This window comes from Sapajus apella, unplaced genomic scaffold (genome assembly GCF_009761245.1).
Source record: "Sapajus apella isolate SASKATOON/1434 unplaced genomic scaffold, GSC_monkey_1.0 scaffold81, whole genome shotgun sequence".
Taxonomy (NCBI): domain Eukaryota; kingdom Metazoa; phylum Chordata; class Mammalia; order Primates; family Cebidae; genus Sapajus; species Sapajus apella.
The window spans coordinates 4889632-4911358 of NW_022437021.1; the positions used below are offsets into that span (position 1 = coordinate 4889632).

General features: G+C 39.1%; 1 protein-coding gene and 1 long non-coding RNA gene across 13 annotated transcripts in view; one reads left to right on the forward strand and one right to left on the reverse strand.

Annotated features, from left to right (window-relative positions):
* The window catches only part of KRIT1 (KRIT1 ankyrin repeat containing), a 42842-nt gene extending 40826 nt beyond the window's left edge, over window positions 1-2016 (forward strand). For 10 of the 12 annotated variants that reach the window (XM_032253071.1, XM_032253069.1, XM_032253072.1 and 7 more), the window contains one exon: window positions 485-2002. In XM_032253071.1, coding sequence (XP_032108962.1) covers window positions 485-553 — 69 coding nt within the window. In that variant the 3' untranslated portion in view covers window positions 554-2002. Of the gene's footprint in view, window positions 1-484 lie in introns of all 12 variants that reach the window. The other 2 variants (XR_004261206.1, XM_032253063.1) reach the window with 1 other exon arrangement.
* Window positions 1039-21105, reverse strand: LOC116533344. The gene is made up of 2 exons (XR_004261241.1): window positions 21069-21105; window positions 1039-2985 (listed from the first exon to the last, which is right to left on the reverse strand). It is a non-coding gene; the product is annotated as an uncharacterized LOC116533344 (long non-coding RNA).
* Window positions 21106-21727: the final 622 nt, after the last annotated feature.

The window sequence follows — 21727 nt, forward strand, 5'->3', positions numbered from 1 at the left end:
GGACTTCTAACAATGAACTACTGAGTTAGGAAAGTTACTTCTTTTTTTAAAAGAGACATCCATTTAACTTCAAGGAAAATCTGTACTATTCCATGAAATTAAAATATTTAAGGCCAAGGAAAAAAGGCAGGCATTCTAAGCAAGGAAAGTCAGAAACTTATCTGAATAGTTTATTTCACTTTTATAACAAATACTTTCTTGTGCCGTATCTTTTAATTCTGGTCAGTATTACCTATTTCTTCTATCAAAGTATTGGGTAGTTCTTCCCTCTTCTTGACTTACCTGTGCCCCCTAGCTGTATCTAGCAGATCGCTTCTTAAGTCCATTCAAAAGCCTGAGTAAATATCCCCTCTATACTCTTTCTTAACAAGCTGTCTCCTGATAAGTTCCCTTTCAAATAGATAGGGAACTGCCCAGTGTCATGTATGTCCTTTAAACATTTTTACATGTTTTATATTTATTGTTGTCATCTTTTACTTTGTAGGCTGGTCTTGTGGTAAAACTGTTAATGAAGCTAAATGGACAGTTAATGCCCACTGAAAGAAATTCATGAAAGAAAAGTAACTGTTACTCAAGCTACCACAGTTTATAATGCAGAGTTTTTTTCCATGAAAGATTTCTTAAAATGTTACTTTTCGCCAGGCGTAGTGGCTCACTCCTATAATCCTAGCACTGTGGGAGGCCGAGGCAGGTGGATCACCTGACAGGAGGAGTTCAAGACCAGCCAGGCCAACATGGTGAAACCCCATCTCTACAAAAATACAAAACTTAGCTGGGCATGATGGCAGGTGTGTATAATCCCAGCTGCTCGGGAGGCTGAGGCAGGAGAATCGCTTAAACCCAGGAGGCAGAGTCACTGCACTTCAGCCTGGGTGACAGAGCAAGACTCCATCTCAAAAAAAAAAAAAATTACTTTCAACAAGGCATTTAGTCTCTTGTAATATATATGTACATAATTACATTGTACAGAATCTGTACTTATGTTTGGTGTGTAATATACCAATTAGTTTTATATAATATGCTCATAAGCTATTCTAAGAGATAAACACAAAAATTATAGATTGATAGTCTGTATAATATTAGACAAAATAGTAAGCTTTATAAAAAGTTATTTTTGGTAAATGGTAAAGAATTTGGAGTGGAATGTGATGCGATTAAAATGTAGCTTTGGTATAACTTCATGTATATTTCAAAATACACTGAATGTCAACATGATTTGAATAAAGAAAATGTATTTTCTACTTGAACCATATAACACTGTTATTTAAAACAGTTTTCTGCAGTCTATACATTTCTCAACATTTTTTAAACAGTCTTAGTTAAAATGTAAATCTAATATACGGCAATGTTTCTTAAAATATAGTTTCCTGAACCTGTTGCATCATAATTACCTAGGTACTTCTTAAAAATGAAGATTTCAGAGACTCACTCTAAACAAGGGCATTCACCCTCTGGAAGTAGCATGGCCCTGTGAACTTAAGTTTGGTTTTGTTTTTTGCTTTTTTGCTGTTAAAATAATTCCAGACCAATCAGGTATTTCGATTATTAAAGTTGAGAAGTTTTACAAAACAGCCTGTCACACAAGTACACACATACATAGACACATTTTAAGTGATAATCTCTTGATATTAGAAGTTGCATTTCTTAAATACATGGCTCTATTTCTTATGAGTTGACTTAATAGTTTATGTATATTGACTCGACTTTGTAGGAAGTAAGTCGCCAAATATCTGATTGTTTCGTTTATGGAAGTATTGATATAGATGAGAAGCCAACTTGATGAATGTGCTGTTTATAAGCTATAAACAACAGTCTTTCCAAACGAATAGACTAATGGATTCTAAATAATTTCAGAGATATAATAGTCATATTTAAAGTTGTCCTACAGTTTGCAGATAATTTTTATATTACTGTTCTTCACATTAACTTCTGCTTATTTTTAATGGTGCTATGTGTAAGCCTTATTAAGATTGTATGGTTAAGTAAAGTTAACAAGAAAGTCTGGTTTATCATTAATTTTGTGCTAGGTACTTTTGATTCTACATGAACAATTCCCTGTTCAGTTTCCCTCATTCTAATGTCCTCAAGTGTTACCAAATACCCTGTTGACTCCCAAACCTAAGATTTTGGCTTCAACTTCTTTTCTGAACTCCAAATCTTAATTTCCAAGTTCTTCTTGTTCTAGGTCCATCTGAAGGGCCTACAAAGAACTTCAGTTGAATCATAGCTAGAAACAATTGATTTCCTCTATTTGTTCCATTCTATCCTTCCAGTATATTCCCTATTTGGTTAATGACATCATCAAACTAGATTCATTTGCTTAGCCTGGAAATAACGTTTTATGGTGTTCAGCCTTTACCCAGCTTACGTATTTTGTTGATCAAAGTCCTATCCAATGTTTTATGAGTCCTTTCTCATTTCCTTCCTCCCTGCTTGTACTGCAACCTAGTTTAAGTCCTTACCATCCATTCCTTAGCTTGTAATAGCTTCCTACCCCTGACTCAGGCTTCATACCCTTCTTGCCTATCTGCCACACTGATGCCAAGTTAAGCTTTCTTGTCAGTCTGATTATTTCATTACATTGTGAACATCTTTAATAGTTACCACTATATGTAGAACTAAATTTCAAATTTTTTAGTATTGAAACCAAGGTACACTGTTGTTAAGCTACTTATCAAGATTATTGTCTAACTACTTCTCCCACACTCATCCTATATTCCCAGTGTTTCCTAACTCCTCAGTCATGTGGGGAAATTCAGTTCTTTCTGATTCAATAATTTTAGGGTGAGGCCCAAGCATTTCTGTCCTTAAAGTATCCTGTATACTTATGATATACAACTAGGGATTAGAACTGCAATGATAAGCAACTTTAGGAGATAGCTGACTGTGTTTCCTTTCACAGAGAGAGGTGAGGATGCAGTGATACAAATAACCTCCTGCTCTGTGGAATAGTTTATCTTCCTGGAGATGTACAGTATAGCAGCCCTAATAAGAAAGGAATAGGAGAATATTAGAGTAGCATAGCTATTAAAGGCTTAAAAATATATAGCATTAAAGATTCAACTTTAAAAATTAATATTGAGAAAAAAACTGATCATTATCTTTCAGACCATAACAATCCAGAAATAAAAATAGGGAAATCCAAACAGCTTTTAATGAATGCCTAGCATTGATCAGGCATTGTATGTGCACTAGGGATCAAGATAAGATGCCATTTTCCTTTCATCATTCTTTCAGTAAATTTGAGTGCCTTTTATGTGCCAGGGACTCAGTGGTAAGGAAAACAAAATTCCTTTCAGGGAACAAAGTCTGAGGCAGACAATAAATTCTCATAGAAATATATAATTATAACTCTATTGTGATACACGAAAAAATCTCAGCATAACAGGGACCCTTGACCTAGTAGTGATCAGAAGAGTCTTTCCTGAGCAAATGATGCTTAAGTTGGCATCTGACATTTGAATAGGAATTAGTTATGTGAAGACAGTACAGCTAGAAGAGAAATGAGGTGAGATGTTTTGACCCCAAAAGACAGATCTGGAGAACCGATGAGGGGATTTACAATACTTATTTTCAGCTGTGATGCAAATTCAAGTAATTGTTTATCTAAATCACAACAAATACATTTTCATTTTACAAATAAAACCAGAATAGCTAATACTGCACATGATAAATGTATTAGAGAAAACTTACTGAAGAATCACAAGATTTTAAATTGCCAAATTTTATCCAATGATGGACAAAAAAAATTCAGAAAAAAGTTGCCAACATTGACCCTAGAAAAATTAGACTTGATAGAAATACTCAACAAAGTAAAACTTTCCAGTTATTGACCAAATTTAATAGAAGAATTGCATCAATAAAAGTTTTTTTTTTTTTTTTGAGACGGAGTTTCGCTCTTGTTACCCAGGCTGGAGTGCAATGGCGCGATCTTGGCTCACCACAACCTCCACCTCCTGGGTTCAGGCAGTTCTCCTGCCTCAGCCTCCTGAGTAGCTGAGATTACAGGCACGCACCACCATGCCAAGCTAATTTTTTTGTATTTTTAGTAGAGATGGGGTTTCACTATGTTGACCAGGATGGTCTCGATCTCTTGACCTCGTGATCCACCCGCCTCGGCCTCCCAAAGTGCTGGGATTACAGGCGTGAGCCACCGCGCCCGGCCAGATTTAGATTTTTTTATTTGATCCTGCGAAATCAGTGGTAAAAACTCTAAAAGATTTTATTTCTTTATTTATTGAGCCGGAGTCTTCAGTCACTCCAGCTGGAGTGTAGTGGTCCAATCTCGGCTCACTGCAACCTCTGCCCCCCTGGTTCAAGTGATTCTCCTGCCTCAGCCTCCTGAGTAGCTGGAATTACAGACGTGTGCCACCATGCCCAGCTAAGTTTTGTATTTTTAGTAGAGACAGGGTTTCACCATGTTAGCCAGGCTGGCCTTGAACTCCTAACCTCAGGTGATCCACCTGCCTCGGCCTCCCAAAGTGCCGGGATTACAGGTGTGAGCCACCTTGCTCAACCCTCTAAAAGAATTCACATGTGCAAAAAATATATTGGGAATCAATTTGTTGCTTTATCATTAACATAGAAAATGATGCTCCCAGTGAAAATAATTTCAGTCAAAGCATAATTTGTTTTTGCTGCACTGTGTAGAAAACTGATCAAGACACTAAATTGACTTGAGGCTGGGCATGGTTACTCACACTGTAATCCCAGCACTTTGGAAGGCCAAGGTGGGAGAATCACTTGAGGCCAGGAGTTCAAGACCAGACCAGCCTGGGTAACATAGCAAGATCTCATCTCTACAAAAATAAAAAATAAATTAGCCAGGAGCGGTGGTGTACACCTGTAGTCCTAGCTACTCAGGAGGCTGAAGTGGGTGAGTATCTTGGGCCTAGGGGTTTGTGGTTGCAGTGAGCTATGATTACACCACTGTACTCCAGGCTGGGTGACTGAGCAAGCCTCTGACTTCAGATAGATAGATAGATAGATGATAGATGATAGATACATAGACAGAGCGAGCAAGCCTTTGACTCAGATAGATATATAAATAAATAGATACACAGACAGGCTTGCATGCATGCAAGGATTAGAAGATAGACAAGATAGGCTTGAGTGCATGCAAGGATAGCCCTGAGTGTGCGTGAGAATAGACGGATAGAGAGAGAGATCAAAGGAGATAGATATAGATAGGCTTGAGTGCATGCAAGAAAATATTTTCTCACCAAAAATCTATCTATGATGGTATGATTCTCATTTAATGTTTGTATTCATAAGCACATTAGAAAGCCTCAGTGTTATATATGATATTTGGAGAGGGAGGCATAGGCAGACTGAAAAGGCCCTAAAGCAGAAGTATCAAGCTCTTGGGGATCTTAGAGGCCAAAGTATTTAAGGCAAAGGAATATCTTTTAGACCTTAACAAATAGTTATGAAAAACAGTTTCAATACATTGTGCTAATTTCTGTGATAAAAGGAATCACCAGGTTGTTCAGGATTCATTGGAAGGGCACCCACATGGGTGGGAAATTAGAAACTTATGTCCCCATTATTTAAATTTTAATAATAGCTAATACTTTAAATGATGCTTACTACACTATTGATATTTGAAGCACTTTTAGGGATATTCATTCATTTATTCCTGACAACAATCACTATGAGGCAGATCTTACTACTCCCATTTTACAGATAAGAAAATGGAAGTAGGGTTAAATTACTTTCCAAAGCTAATGGTTGTGGAGCCCAGATTCATACCTAGGCAGCCGAACTCCAGAGTATAAGTAAATCAGATACATGATGTATAGTTATAATAAAAACATAAAATAGGCCGGGTGCGGTGGCTCAAGCCTGTAATCCCAGCACTTTGGGAGGCCGAGGCGGGTGGATCACGAGGTCAAGAGATCGAGACCATCCTGGTCAACATGGTGAAACCCCGTCTCTACTAAAAATACAAAAAATTAGCTGGGCATGGTGGTGCGTGCCTGTAATCCCGGCTACTCGGGAGGCTGAGGCAGGAGAATTGCCTGAACCCAGGAGGCGGAGGTTGCGGTGAGCCGAGATCGCGCCATTGCACTCCAGCCTGGGTAACAAGAGCAAAACTCCGTCTCAAAAAAAAACCATAAAATAATACTTGTTTTCTATATTTAAAAGCTTAGGAACCAGAGTTCTAACAGTGATATAAATGTTTTCATTTTTGTGTATTGTATACCTTTGAACACAGTTGTATACAGAGAGGCTATGTTATTTGCGTAAGATCAAAAACTAGTAAGGTGGAGTGTCAGTATTCAGTATATGGAAGTCTGGCTTCTGAATTCAGACATTCCTCAGATAAAGGAGAGTTAGGTGGAGTGGTTAAAAAAAAAAAGAATCAAGTCTTGAAGGGTGTTGGGTTTCCTGTTAATGAGGAGCCATTGGAGCCCTTAGGACTTGATTAGCTCAGATGTGTGTGTTGAAAGATAACTTGGGCCAATGTCCAGAAGGGCTCAAAGAGGTAGTTCTGAGAAAGAAGATGTAACACAATCTGGACATAAGCTAAGATAATGGCAATGAGGAGAAAATAATATTTTGACAAAACCCATTGACCTTTTAGATATGGGAAATAATGAAGAGTTAGGAGTAATGAATAATTATTCTCTTTCTGTCCTGGACATCTGGGAAAATGGTACCATATACAGCCTAAAATAGGGAATGGGAGAAAGTTTTGAAGAAGTGTATTGAGTTCCTGGCTCCCCAGGGACCCACAGATGGAGATGGTCAATAGACAATAGGATTCCCAGGCCTGAAGTTCAAAAGGCTCTCAGGAGATGACAACTGAAACTCCACAAATAGGCCGGGTGCAGTGGCTTACCCCTGTAATCCCAGCACTTTGGAAGGCCGAGGCAGGCGGATCACGAGGTCAGGAGATTGAAACCATCCTGGCCAACATGGTGAAACCCCATCTCTTCGAAGAATACAGAAATTAGCTGGGCATGGTGGTGTGTGCCTGTAACCCCAGCTACTCGGGAGGCTGAGGCAGGAGAATTGCTTGAACCAGGGAGTCGGAGGTTGCAGTGAGCCAAGATTATACCACTGTACTCCAACCTGGCAACAAAGTAGGACTCCATCTCAAACAAACAAACAAACAAACAAAAAGAAACTCCACAAATAGATTTAAAGCCACCTAGGAAGAGAGCACAGTGAGGAGCAAGCAAAAGAATGACAATATTTGAGAAATGGGCAAATTTAGGATAATCCACAGCATCCTGTTAAGTGAATATCTGCATAGAAAAGAAATAGCTTGGCACCATTCTTATACTGTGTATCCAATAAATTTTATATGGGCAAAAATTAAAATAACATTAATATTGCGAGGGAAAAAGCAAACCAGTATATTTTAGTGTCAGAGCACATTCACGGATATTTCTTAAATGAGTTTGAGGGATAGGTGAATAAAATCCTTTTTAAATGTACACCAACAAACATCAAAAGCAAAGCAGGCCAGGCACGGTGGCTCACGCCTGTAATCCCAGCACTTTGGGAGGCCGAGGCGGGCGGATCGCAAGGTCAGGAGTTCAAGACCAGCCTGACCCAATATGGTGAAACCGCATCTCTATTTAAAAAAAAAAAAAAAAAAAGCAAAGCAAAAGAAAGGATTTGGAGCAACTCGAACTCATATATGGCTAATAGGAATGCAAAATGGAACAACCATTTTGGAAAACAGTTTAGTTTCTTGTAAGTTACATATATGTGTCTACTATAGGACACAGCATTCTACTCCCAGTTATTTATCCAAGCAACTAAAACTTATATTCACATAATTCATATGCAAATGTTCATAGACTACATCTTTAATTTTTTCATAATTAAACTAGAAACAACCCAAATGTCCTTCACTGGGTGAATGGATAAACTCAGGTACATCCATCTAATGGCATAATAACAATGAAAAGAAATAAACTATTGATGAACAGCATGGATAAAGCTCAAGTGTATTATGCTAACTGAAAGAAGCCAGACTCAAAAGGCTATACTGTATATTGTTACATTCCATTTGGATAACATTTTGCAAAAGGCAAAACTATAGGATCAGAAAGCAAATGATGGCCAGGCGTGGTGGCTCACGCCTGTAATCCTAGCACTTTGGGAAGCTGAGGTAGGTGGATCACCTGAGATCAGGAATTCAAGACCAGCCTGGCCATCATGGTGAAACCCCATCTTTAAAAAATAAATAAATAAATAAATAAAAATTAAAAAAAGCAAATGGTGGTTACTAGAGGTTAAGGATAGGTGTGGGGGGATGTGGGAATATACAGAGGCAGCAGGGAGAAATTTGGTGGTAGTGGAGAGGATCTTCTGATTGTGATTGACATACTCTGTATTTGTCAGAATTCACAGAACTGATCATCAAAAGAAATTTTACTGGACTAATTTCAAAATACACTTAAAGAATCAGAACTTGCGGCTGGGTGCGGTGGCTCATGCCTGTAATCCCAGCACTTTGGGAGGCCAAGGTGGGCGGATCACCTGAGATCAGGAGTTCAAGAGACCAGCCTGGCCAGCAAGGAAAAACTCCATCTCTAAGAAAAAAAAAAAAAAGAATCAGAACTTGCTAACCAAGTTCTGAAAATTCAAAAATGTATAAAGTTTTTTTTTTTTTTTCTGAGACAGAGTTTCAGTCTTGTTGCTCAGGCTGGAATGCAGTGGCACAATCTCATCTCACTGTAACCTCTGCCTCCCAGGTTCAAGCGATTCCCCTGCTTCAGCCTCCAGAGTAGGTGTGAGTATAAGCAAGCGCCACCATGCCCAGCTAATTTTTGTATTTTTAATAGAGACAGGGTTTCATCACATTGGTCAGGCTGGTCTTGAACTCCTGACCTCAGATGATCCACTCGCCTTGGCCTCCCAAAGTGCTGGGATTACAGGCATGAGCCACAGATCCCAGCCAAAAATATATAAAGATTTAAATAGAGATAGGTCTGTACCCAAAATCCATTTAATGAATGGTCAAAGAAGATCAACAGAGAAGTTGTATGCTTGGAAATGCAAACAGCTTTTGGAAATGGGAAATATAAATTTTTCTAACAAAAATGCAAAAAAGAAGCTTATTAGTTAAAGTTATATGGAATAATAAAAACTGATTACATTAATAACATTTAATGATAGTACAAGACTGAGACAACATATGGGAATATATTTGGCCAGCCCTGAAAAGCAGTCTCAGAAATGTTTTTGGTTTTGGTTTGTTTGTTTTTTTTTGAAACAGAGTCTTGCTCCATCACCCAGGGTGGAGTGCAGTGGTGCTATCTTGGCTCACTGCAACCTTAACCTTCTGGATTCCAGCGATCCGCCCATCTCAGCCTCTCTAGTAGCTGGGATTACAAGCATGTACCACCACACCTGGCCTAATTTTTGTATTTTTAGTAGTCAGGTTTCACAATGTTGGCCAGGCTGGTCTCGAACTCTTTGGCTTAGTGATGTGCCCACCTCAGCCTCGCAAAGTGCTGGGATTACAGGCGTGAGCTGCTGTGCCTGGCTCCAAAAATGTTTACTTCCTTTCTTTTGATGATCCCACATTGAGGACCACCTAAGAATGAGCTTGCTGCTCCCACTTCTCATTTGCAGTGCTTTACTGGTATTTTTCCCTACTTGCCTAGGGAGTAAATTGTATGCATTACAATTCAACAAGGAAAAAAATGATAGTTTCCTAACAGTACCCTAAAAATGGAGCAAAATTGTGTAGTTAAAAATAATATGGCTGGGCCAGGCACGGTGGCTCCCACCTGTAATCCCAGCACTTTGGGAGGCCAAGGCTGGTGGATCACTAGGTCAGGAGATCAAGACCAGCCTGGCCAACATGGTGAAACCCCATCTCTACTAAAAATACAAAAATTAGCCAGGCGCAGTGGCAGGTGCCTGTAATTCCAGCTACTTGAGAGGCTGAGGCACGAGAATCGCTTGAACCCAGGTGGCAGAGGTTGCAGAGAGACGAGAACGCACCACTGCACTCCAGCCTAGGTGACAGAGTGAGACTCTTGTCTCATAAATAAATAAATAAATACATACATACATAAAATGGCTGGATGCAGTGACTAATGCCCATAATCCCAGCATTTTGGGAGGCTGAGGCTGGCAGATCACATGAGACCACCAGAGTTCGAGACCATCCTGACTAACATGGTTAAACCCCATTTCTACTAAAAATACAAAAATTAGCCAGACGTGGTGGTGCACTTCTATAATCCCAGTTTCTTATAAGGCTAAGGCATGAGAATTGCATGAACCAGAGAGGCAGAGGTTGCAGTAAGCCAAGATCATGCCACTGCACTGCAGCCTGGGCAACAGGATGAGATTCTATCTCAATAATAGTAATAATAATATATATCCTGCCAAGCTAAGCCTCATAAGCGAAAGAGAAATAAAATCTTTTCCAGACAAGTAAGCACTAAGGGAATTATTTACCACTATACCAGCGTTACAGGAGACCTAAACATGGAAGTCAAAGAACAATACATGCTACCAAAAACACATTTAAGTACATAGCTCACAGACCTATTAAGCAACCACACAGTAGAAACTACAAAGCAACCTGCTAGCAGCTTTACGATAGGATCAAAACCACACATAACAATACTAACCTGGAATGTAATTGGTCTAAACACCCCACTTAAAAGTCCGCAGAGCAAGGCCAAGAGCAGTGGCTCACACGTAATCTCAGCACTTTGGGAGGCAGACAGATCACCTGAGGTTGGGGGTTTGAGACCAGCCTGGCCAACATGGTGAAACCCCATCTCTACTAGAAATACAAAAATTATCTGGGTGTGGTGGTACATGCCTGTAATCTCAGCTACTTAGGAGGCTGAGGCAGGAGAATCTCTTGAACCCAGGAGGCAGAGATTGCAGTGAGCCAAGATCATGTTACTGCCTGAGTGACAGAGCAACACTCTGTCTCAAAAACAAAAATAAAAAAACCTCACAGAGTGGCAAGTCGGATTAAAAAAAAAAAAAAAAAGACTCATCCATCTGCTATCTTCAAGATACCATTTCACACATGATGACACCCAAAGGCTCAAAGTAAAAGGTTGGAGAAAGATCTATCACACAAACAGAAAACAAAAAAGAACAGAGGTTGCTATTTTTATATCAGATAAAAGACATTAAACCAACTACAGTTAAAAAAAAAAAAGAACAAAGAAGGGCACTACATAATGGCAAAGGTTCACGTTGACAAGAAGACTGAACTATCATAAATATTTACATACCCATCATCCCAATATTTGAGCATCTAGGTTCATAAAACAAGTATTTCTAGACCTACAAAAAGACTTAGACACAGAATAATAGTGGGAGACTTCAGCACCACACTGAGAGCGCTGGACAGGTCATCAGGGCAGAAAACTAACAAATTCTGGACTTAAATTCAACATTTGACCAATTATACCTACCAGATATCTACAGAGTAATTCACCCATCAATCAAAGAATATAGATTTTTCTCATGTGGGCATGGAACATACTCCAAGATCAACCACATGGTCAACTATAAAGCAAGTCTCAATAAATTCAAAAGTCAAAATCATACTAACCATACTCTCAGATCACAGTGGAATAAAAATAGAAATCAATACCAAGAAGATCTCTCAATACCACATGACTACATGGAAATTAAACAACTTGCTCTTGAATGCTTTTGGGTAAATGACAAATTTTAAAATTCTTTGAAATGAAAATAAAGACACAACATGCCAGAATCTTTGGGATGTAGCCAAAGCAGTGTTAAGAGGAAATTTTACAGCACTAAACACCTACCTCAAAAAGTTAGAAAGATCTCAAATTAACTATCTAACATTACACCTAGAGGAACAGGAAAAACAACAAATTAACCCCAAAGCTAGCTGAAGAAAAGAAAGAACTAAAAGCAGAGCCTAACTGAGTGAAATTGAGACCCCAAAATCCACACAAAGAATCAACGAAAAACAAAACAATTTTTTTATCTTTTCAAAAAAATTGTTTTTTGAAAGTATAAAACAGGATTGGTAGACTGTTAGCTATAGTAACAAAGAAAAAAGAAGATCTAAATAAACACAGTCAGAAATGACAAAGATGACATTGCAACCATTCCCACAATAATACGAAAGGTCCTCTGGGACTATTATGAAATCTCTATCCACACAATTTAGGAAATCTAGAGGAAATGGTTAAGTTCCAGGAAATACTCAATTGCCTAAGATTGAATCAGGAAGAAATTGCAACTCTGAACAGACCAGTATTGAGTTCCAAAATAGAATCAGTTAAAAAAAAATATTTACTAAGAAAAGCCCCAGACCAGATGGATTTGCAGCTGAATTCTACCAGACATAAAAAAGAGCTGGTACCAATTCTACTAAACGTATTCTTAAAAAAAAAAAAAAAAATAGAGATTTCTACAAAGCCAGCATTACTTTGATATCAAAACCTGACAAAGACATAATGAAAAGAGAAACTACAGGCCAATATCCCTGATGAACACAGACACAAAAATCCTCAGCAAAAATAGCAAACTGAATCTAGCATCACCTTGAAAAATTAATTCACCACGATCATGTAGGCTTCATTCCTGGGGTGCAATATTGGTTCAACATACAGAAACCAGTAAGTGTGATTCACTACATAAACATACTAAACATAATTAAAAACAAAAACCATATGATCATATCAATAGATGCAGAAAAGGCTTTTCATAAAATCCAATTATCTCTTCATGATAAAAACCCTCCAGAAACTAGGCTTCAGAGAAACATACCTCAAAATAATAAGAGCCATCTATGACAAACCCACAGCCAACACTATACTGAATGGACAAAAACCGGAAGCATTGCCATTGAGAACTGGAACAAAGCAATGATGCTCACTCTCACCTCTGCTATTCAAAATAGAACTACAAGTCCTAGCTGGAGCAATCAGGGAAGAGAAAGAAAGAAAAAGCATTCAAATATAAAAAGAAGTCAAACTAACTTTCTTTGCTGATTATATGATTCTATACCTTGAAAATACCACCAAAAGGCTTCTGGAACTGATAACTTCAGTAATGTTTCAGGAGGCAAAAAATCAATTTACAAAAATCAGCATTTCAATACACCAAAAATGTTAAAGCTGTGAGCCAAATCAAGAATATAATCTTGGGCCGGGCGTGGTGGCTCACGTCTGTAATCCAAGCACTTTGGAGGCCAAGGTGGGCGGATCACCTGAGGTCGGGAGTTCAAGACCAGCCTGGCCAACATGGTGAAACCCCGTCTTTAAAAAAAAAAAGAAAGAAAGGAAGGAAAAAAAAAAGAACATAATCTTATTTACAATAGCCACAGACAAAAATAAAATACCTAGGACTACAGCTAATCAAAGAGTTGGAATATCACTACAAGGAGAACTACAAAACACTGCTGAAGGAAATTATAGATGATGTAAACAAATGGGAAAACGTTCCATGCTCATGGATTGGGAGAATCAATATTGCTAAAACGGACACACTGCCCAAAGTACTCAACAGGTTGAACACTATTTCTTTTTTCTTTTCTTTTCTTTTTTTTTTTTTTTTGAGATGGAGTTTTGCTCTGTTGCCCAGGCTGGAGTGCAGTGGTGCGATCTGAACTCATTGCAACCTCCGCCTCCTGGGTTCAAATGATTCCCCTGCCTCAGCCTCCCTAATAGCTGGAATTACAGGCCCACGCCACCACACTCAGCTAATTTTTGTATTTTTAGTAGAGACGGGATTTCACCATGTTGGCCAGGCTGGTCTCAAACTTCTGACCTCAGGTGATCGACCCACCTCGGCCTCCCAAAATGCTGGGATTACAGGTGTGACTCACTGCACCTGTCCCAGATTGAACAATATTTCTATCAAGCTACTAATCTGATTTTTCACAGGACTAGAAAAAAGACATTCTAAAATTTATATGGAAACAAAAAAGAGCTAGAATAACCAAAACAATCTTAATCAAAAAAACAAAGCTGAAGGATCACACTACCTAAATTCAAACTGTAAGGCTACAGTAACCAAAAAAACATGGTACTAGTACAAAAGCAGGCACATAGCCTGATGGAATTGAATAAAGAACCCAGAAACAAAGCCACACATCTAGAGCTATCAGATCTTCAATAAAGTTGACAAAAATAAGCATTGGGGCAAGAACTCCCTACTCAATAAATGGTGCTGGGATAGCTGGCTAGCCATATGTAGAAGAATGAAACTTGATACATACCATCACCATAGACAAAAATTAATTCAACATGGATTAAAGATTTAAATATAAGGCCTCAAACTATAAAAGTCCTAGAAGAAAACCTAGGAAACACAATTCTGGACATCAGCCTTTGGAAATAATTTATGACTAGGTCCTCGAAAGCAACTGAAGCAAAACTAAAAATTAACAAGTATAACTCAGTTAAACTAAAAAGCTTCTACACAGCAAAAGAAACTATCAACAGAGTCAACAGACAGCCTAAGGAATGAGAGAAGGTATTTGCAAACTGTGCATCTGACAAAAGTCTAAAATTCTAAAGAATCTATATAGAACTTAAACAATTGAGCAAGCAAAAAAAAAAAAAGCAAAAAAAAAAAAACCCTATTAAAAAATGAGCAGGCCGGGCGCGGTGGCTCAAGCTTGTAATCCCAGCACTTTGGGAGGCCGAGGCGGGTGGATCACGAGGTCAACAGATCGAGACCATCCTGGTCAACATGGTGAAACCCCGTCTCTACTAAAAATACAAAAAATTAGCTGGGCATGGTGGTGCGTGCCTGTAATCCCGGCTACTCAGGAGGCTGAGGCAGGAGAATTGCCTGAACCCAGGAGGCGGAGGTTGCGGTGAGCCAAGATCGCGCCATTGCACTCCAGCCTGGGTAACATGAGTGAAACTCCGTCTCAAAAAAAAAAAAAAAAAAAAAAAAGAAAAGAGCAAAAGATAAGAACAGATCTTATCAAAAGAAAACACACAAGTAGCCAAACATGAAAAAAATGCTCAACATCAATAATCATCAGAGAAACACAAATTTAAAACATGAGATACTGCCTCACACCAGTCGGAATGACTATTATTAAAAAGTCAAAAAAAAAATAGATGCTGGCAAAGCTTTGGAGAAAAGGAAATGTTTATACACTGTGAGTGGGACTGTAAATTAGTTCAGCCACTATAGAAAGCAGCTTGGAGATTTCTCAAAGAACTTAGAACTATCCTTTGATCATAAATCCCATTACTTGGTATATATCCAAAAGAAAATAAATTATTCTCCCCAAAAGGCACATACTCCTGTATGTGTATCACAGTACTATTCACAATAGCAAATAATGAAATCAACCTAGTGCCCATCAGCAGTGCATTTGATAAAGGAAATGTGGTACATATATACTATGGAATACTACACAGCCATAAAAAAAATGAAACAATGTCCTTTGCAACAACATGCATGTAACTGGAGGCCATTATCCTAAGTGAATTAGTGCAAGAAGAGAAAACCAAAAACTGCATGCTTTTACTTATAAGTAGGAGCTAAACACTGGGTACTTATAAAAATGGCAACAATGGATGCTGGGGACTACTGGAGGTGGGAAGGAGGGATGGGGGTAAGGACTAAAATGCTATTGGGTACTATGCTCAGTACCTGGGTCATGCAATCAATCATACCCCAAACCTCAGCATCCTGCAATCTACACATGTCCCTGAATTGAAGATAAAATTTGAAATTATTTTTAAAATTAAAAAGGCCAAGGCAATTATTTTTAAAACATGTCTCCCCTAGAACATACCAAATGCTTTGCCACAGAATTATGTAATTATGCCATGAACTCAATTATTTGAGCAAATAAGGCAAGTATAATTTCAATCCAGTAACCAGAAAATCATTTGTTGACTTTTGGAATATCCTATGTTATGTTTCATAGCATGCCTTCCAAGTTATATTTTATATATATTGATATTTTTGTTTGTATTTACTGATTATATACCAGTAGAAGAGTGGAAGAGAAAGAACCTAAAATGATAAATCATTTGCAGATAGAGAAATGAGTAAATAATTTTCACCTAAATCAAATGTGTGCCAGTTTCCCTGTCTGGATTTTTTGCTTTCAATTAATACTAAATTTAGTTTTGTATACATAACCACTAGGAGGAAGGAAAGGCAATCTGTACCTTTATTTTAGCCAATTCACTAACAATTAACTATATATATTTAAAAGCTGGATTTTATATTAAGCTTTGGTTTATTGTTATTTACTATTTAAAAATACATGAGTGTTCATACATCATATATTTTCTTCTGTTTAGCAGTTTGAAAGCAGAATTTTCCTGATTGCAGTAAAGTTAATGTTTCTCCCTTTCTTAGTCATTAATAGTCAAATGAATAGTCAAATATATCAAAGATACAGTAACAGAAAATTTCCAAGATGGATTAAATAAACACTATTATAGGAGTTACTATCACAAAATGTTTTGAAACTTACTTTTGAGTTATAAATAAAATTATGAAAGATAAAATCCCAACCTGCTTTCTCATGTGGAGTTTAAATCACAAGTCAGAAACTTAGGATTTAAGCTCTGTAAAGAACAGTAATGTAAAGGGGAAGAAAACTGTCTGTATTCCAAAAACAACAGGTTATATAAATTGCCAAATTACGAGATTAAGGTTTTTTCACCTCTACCCTATGCTGAGTAAAGAAGGTAAGTATAGTAAGCAGCTGCTTTTAACGTCTTCTATTTAAACAACACAACAAAATCCATAGAATTCTGGAATACCAGCAAATTTTATGTGTTTTTAGTTAGTCATCATGTTAGATTAACAACTGATTAAACAAATGATAATTTGCAAATTCAGTCCACAGAAAAGCATATTGAAAGGCTACACAGAATTATTACATAAAAGGGAGCATCACTGCCCTTCATGAATTCTAGAAAGTTCATTGTATTCATTATTCACCTATAAATTCAAAATTGGAATTTGATGGTGATTGCAACTGCAGCTGAGGTTCATAAACTAAAACAATTTACTGGCTGTGGAAAAGGGGGCTGGGAAAAGCTGTGGGCTAACCATCCTGTTACAAGAAGTGTCTCCTCATCAAGGTGGCAGCCACCAGAACGAGGTGCAGCCTTCTACCCTACAAATAGCAAGGGCCCATGCAAATAAAAAGTGAACCTTTGAGATGATTCTGGATAATAATGCATTGGAGATTTCCTGTTAAACTAGCACTCTTAAGAACATAATGACATTTTATTTCAATTACAGTATAAAACTCATATTGGTTTATTCAATTTTGTTATATTTTAGATGTTGATATTAATGATTCTTTTTAAGTTTTCTATTTTCCCCTTTCTAAAACCTCTAGAGCGGGTTCTTCAATTAGATTCTCAGGTTATGCAAATACTACACGTTTCCTGACAAATACCGTATTTTGGTTATGTTAGGCTAGAAGTAAACTAGAGTCTTTCTGTAATTTTGACTTGTCCTGCAATGTTTGGAGGATGGGACACATCACCCCAGGAACTTTCTCAAAGCACAACTACCTCTTATGGCCCTACGCTTACTCCCCAAAGGCAGATCCGCCTCCAAAACTTCAAATCCTCATGGTCTCAGGCATCCCTTTTAAACAAGGGCACAATCGTCACCACCTTGAGATGAGAGCGTGCTTAATTATTCCTGGCCTTCATAGGTCTTGGGGTGGGGAGCCTGGCTGTTCCTGAAGAATAGTTCGGAATAACCGAGACAAAAGACCGTCAGGAGACCTGCCTCAACCGTGACAAGCTGGGTCCTCCACGTCACCAAGTGCCGCTTTCACCGTGCCTCTATGGTCCGCTCTTCATCTTGTTAGCGGACCCCGGTATCAGGCAGGAAAATAAAGCTCAGTGGGAGCACCTCGGAGCAAGACAATCCCACGAAGATGGACTCGGGTTGATTAACATGAGTGAACCTCTGAGGACTAGAGTCCAGGGTAGTAATTCTCCATCCGAGCTGCTGGTTAGATGCCCGGACCGACCCCTACACCAATTCAATCAGAACATTCGGAGCGGCTTGTAAAATCTCCCGGGGAGATTCTGGTACAAAAGCCAGACCCAGACGCGCGTTCTCCACCCGCCAGCCGCGGCCAGCGCGGGTCCTTCTTAGGGAATTGAGTGGAGGCCCCAGGCCTCCTCGAGTATCCCAGTGTGACCGATGGCCAGCTCACAAACGCGCAGGGGGTGCGGCCGAGCACGGGCGCAGTGGAGCAGAGGGCCCAACCGCTTTCGGCCTGGGTAAGAGGAGCCACGGCTTGGAGAGGTGTCAGTGCCCGGCTGCGGCCCTCCAGGTTCTCGCCCTTGCTGGACTCAACCGCGCGCGCCCCCTGCCGGTCCTGTAAAGCAGCCGCCGCCGCCGCGGGAAGCCATAGGTGAGGCGAAGGGTGTGTCTTACTTCAGCGGTCCTCTAAGCCACGCCCAGATTATCTCCCATTTTCCCACTTACCATGGCTTTGCATGCTGCCCCACGTTGCGTTAGCCTGTATTTAGTGGCTCTTTTTCTACATTAAGAAAACAATTTGTTGATGCTGCACGATATGAAAAAGTACTGTAGCTCCCTGAATGTGCGTATCTTTCAGATAGGTAACAAATTACATCGGGTCATTGTTCAACTTTATTAATATTTGTTGAAACAGAATTTGCATCTATTTTCACCTATCAAATGGACAATATTTGTATGTATGTCTGTATGTATTTGCAACGGAGTTTTTCTCTTGTTGCCCAGTCTGAAGTGCAGTAGAGTGATCTCGGCTCACTGGGTTCAAGTGATTCTCCTGCCTATGCCTCCTGAGTAGCTGGGATTACAGGCGTGCACCCCCACGCCTGGCTAATTTTTGTGTTTTTAGTAGAGAAGGGGTGTCACCCTGTTGACCAGGCTGGTCTTGAACTCCTGACCTCTGGTGATCTGCCTGCCTTGGACTCCCAAAGTGCTGTGATTACAGAAGTGAACCACTGCGCCTGGCCGTGTTTATAAATGAGACTCTTAGTGCTTGTGAAAATAATGAAAGAGAGACTTTTTCATATATACTTTTAAAGTGTGTATCAGCCTTAAAAGTGCTGATGTGGGAACAATTAAATAATTGATGGCAACCCTTTCAATGCAATATTTTACAGCCATGAAAATAGCTTTTCAAATAATATTTTATTTCAAATCACAGCATGTTAACTGTTATGTATATTCTGTGATGATGGAAATTTCACTGGCTATCTGTGTTGTTTAAAGAATAACATCCTTTCTTCCCTTCCCAAGTTCTGTATCATCAAATATAGTCTGGCAGATGTGGGTCAAAATATCACCTTGTAGGCCGGGCGCGGTGGCTCAAGCTTGTAATCCCAGCACTTTGGGAGGCCGAGGTGGGTGGATCACGAGGTCAAGAGATCGAGACCATCCTGGTCAACATGGTGAAACCCCGTCTCTACTAAATATACAAAAAATCAGCTGGGCATGGTGGCGCATACCTGTAATCCCAGCTACTCAGGAGGCTGAGGCAGGAGAATTGCCTGAACCCAGGAGGCGGAGGTTGCGGTGAGCCAAGATCGCGCCATTGCACTCCAGCCTGGTAACGAGCAAAACTCCGTCTCAAAAAAAAAAAAAAAAAAAAAATAGATAAAAAAAAAATCACCTTGTTACTGATAAAATTGTTTAGAGAAAATAGTGTTGATCTGCAGCTAAGTAGACTGCAATAATTTGCTCCGGAATTTGGCATAGTCTGTCATCACACAGATGGACAACCTTGGCCTCCCCACACAGGTATACAGTCCCCTTATTCTATGGAAGACAGCTGACTAGAACATAAATCCTGCAAGCAGAAAGACTTGAAAGAGAGAGCCCAGGAGCAGCTGAGCTCATGTGTCATCTGCTGCCCCTCTTCTCCACAGAGGAGAAATTGTAGCAATAAAGCTCCAGGCCAGAGGCATTATGTGTAGAATTAACTCCACAAGAAACATGAAGTCAGGGAAGGCAATTACATCCCCACATGTCTCAAGAAGAAGAAGAAAATCTGAACAAACCACTAACCATTAAAGAGAGCACAAAATAAATTTTACTGAACCTTCAGGGAACACGTTATCCCAAAATATGTAAAATGCTTCAACAAATAGATAATTAGGGTAAGCTTCCCAGTTCATTCTATGATGGTAGTATAACCTTGACACCAAAACCAGACAGAGTACCAAAAAAAAAAAAAAAAAAAAAAAAAAAACCCAGCAAAATTACTAATGAACATGGGCATAAAAAATCTGACTAAATGTTGTATTTACTCAGTAATATAATATGACCAGATTTAAAAATTATATAATATATAATTGATAAGTAATGTCATATTATGTTACTATGTATTAATATTCATTACTATATATAAACTACATAGTAATTAGTAATGTATTACTTATTAACTTATTTGTATATCATTTGTATATTACTTATATAAGTAATATATTTATTATATATATATATTTTTTTGAGACGGAGTTTCGCTTTTGTTACCCAGGCTGGAGCGCAATGGCGCGATCTCGGCTCACCGCAACCTCCGCCTCCTGGGTTCAGGCAATTCTCCTGCCTCAGCCTCCTGAGTAGCTGGGATTACAGGCACGCGCCACCATGCCCAGCTAATTTTTTGTAGTTTTAGTAGAGACGGGGTTTCACCGTGTTGACCAGGATGGTCTCAATCTCTTGACCTCGTGATCCACCCGCCTCGGCCTCCCAAAGTGCTGGGATTACAGGCGTGAGCCACCGTGCCCGGCCTTATATTTATTATATTTTTATTACTTATATATTATACAAGTAATATATACTTGTTTATATATAATACTTGTGTGTGTGCCTGTGTGTGTGTATATATATACATATACACAAGTATCATATCATAACCAAGTTTGACTTATCCAAGAAATGCTTCATGCTCAATATAGAGAATCTATTAATGTGGCCTGGTGTGGTGGCTCACACCTATAATCTCAGCACTTTGGGAGGCTGAGGCGGGCAGATTACCTGAGCTCAGGAGTTCAAGACCAGCCTGGCTAACATGGGGAAACCCCGTCTATACTAAAAATACAAAATTAGCCCAGCATAGTGGCATATACCTGTTGTCCCAGGTGTACTCAGGAGGCTGAGGCAGGAGAATCACTTGAATCTGGGAGGCGAGATCTCACCACTACACTCCAGTCTGGGCAACAGAGAGAGACTTTGTCTCAAAAAAAAAAAAAAAAAAAGAGAATCTATTAATGTAATATACCACATCCCAGTGATTAATTGAATAAGACAAAGATAAGTGGTATCATCTCTACTATTCCACAATATACTAAAGGGCTTAATAAATGCAATAAGACACTAAAATCAGTAAATCATGCAATTGGAAATAACTGTCAATACTTTTAATATTGTTTTTATAGAAAGTCTAGGAGAATGTATACACTTGTTAGAACAAGAGAACCTAGTCAGATTGCTACATACAAGATCAACATACAAAAATTGGCCGGGCGCGGTGGCTCAAGCCTGTAATCCCAGCACTTTGGGAGGCCGAGGCGGGTGGATCACAAGGTCAAGAGATCAAGACCATCCTGGTCAACATGGTGAAACCCCGTCTCTACTAAAACTACAAAAAATTAGCTGGGCATGGTGGCGCGTGCCTGTAGTCCCAGCTACTCAGGAGGCTGAGGCAGGAGAATTGCCTGAACCCAGGAGGCGGAGGTTGCGGTGAGCCGAGATTGTGCCATTGCACTCCAGCCTGGGTAACAAGAGC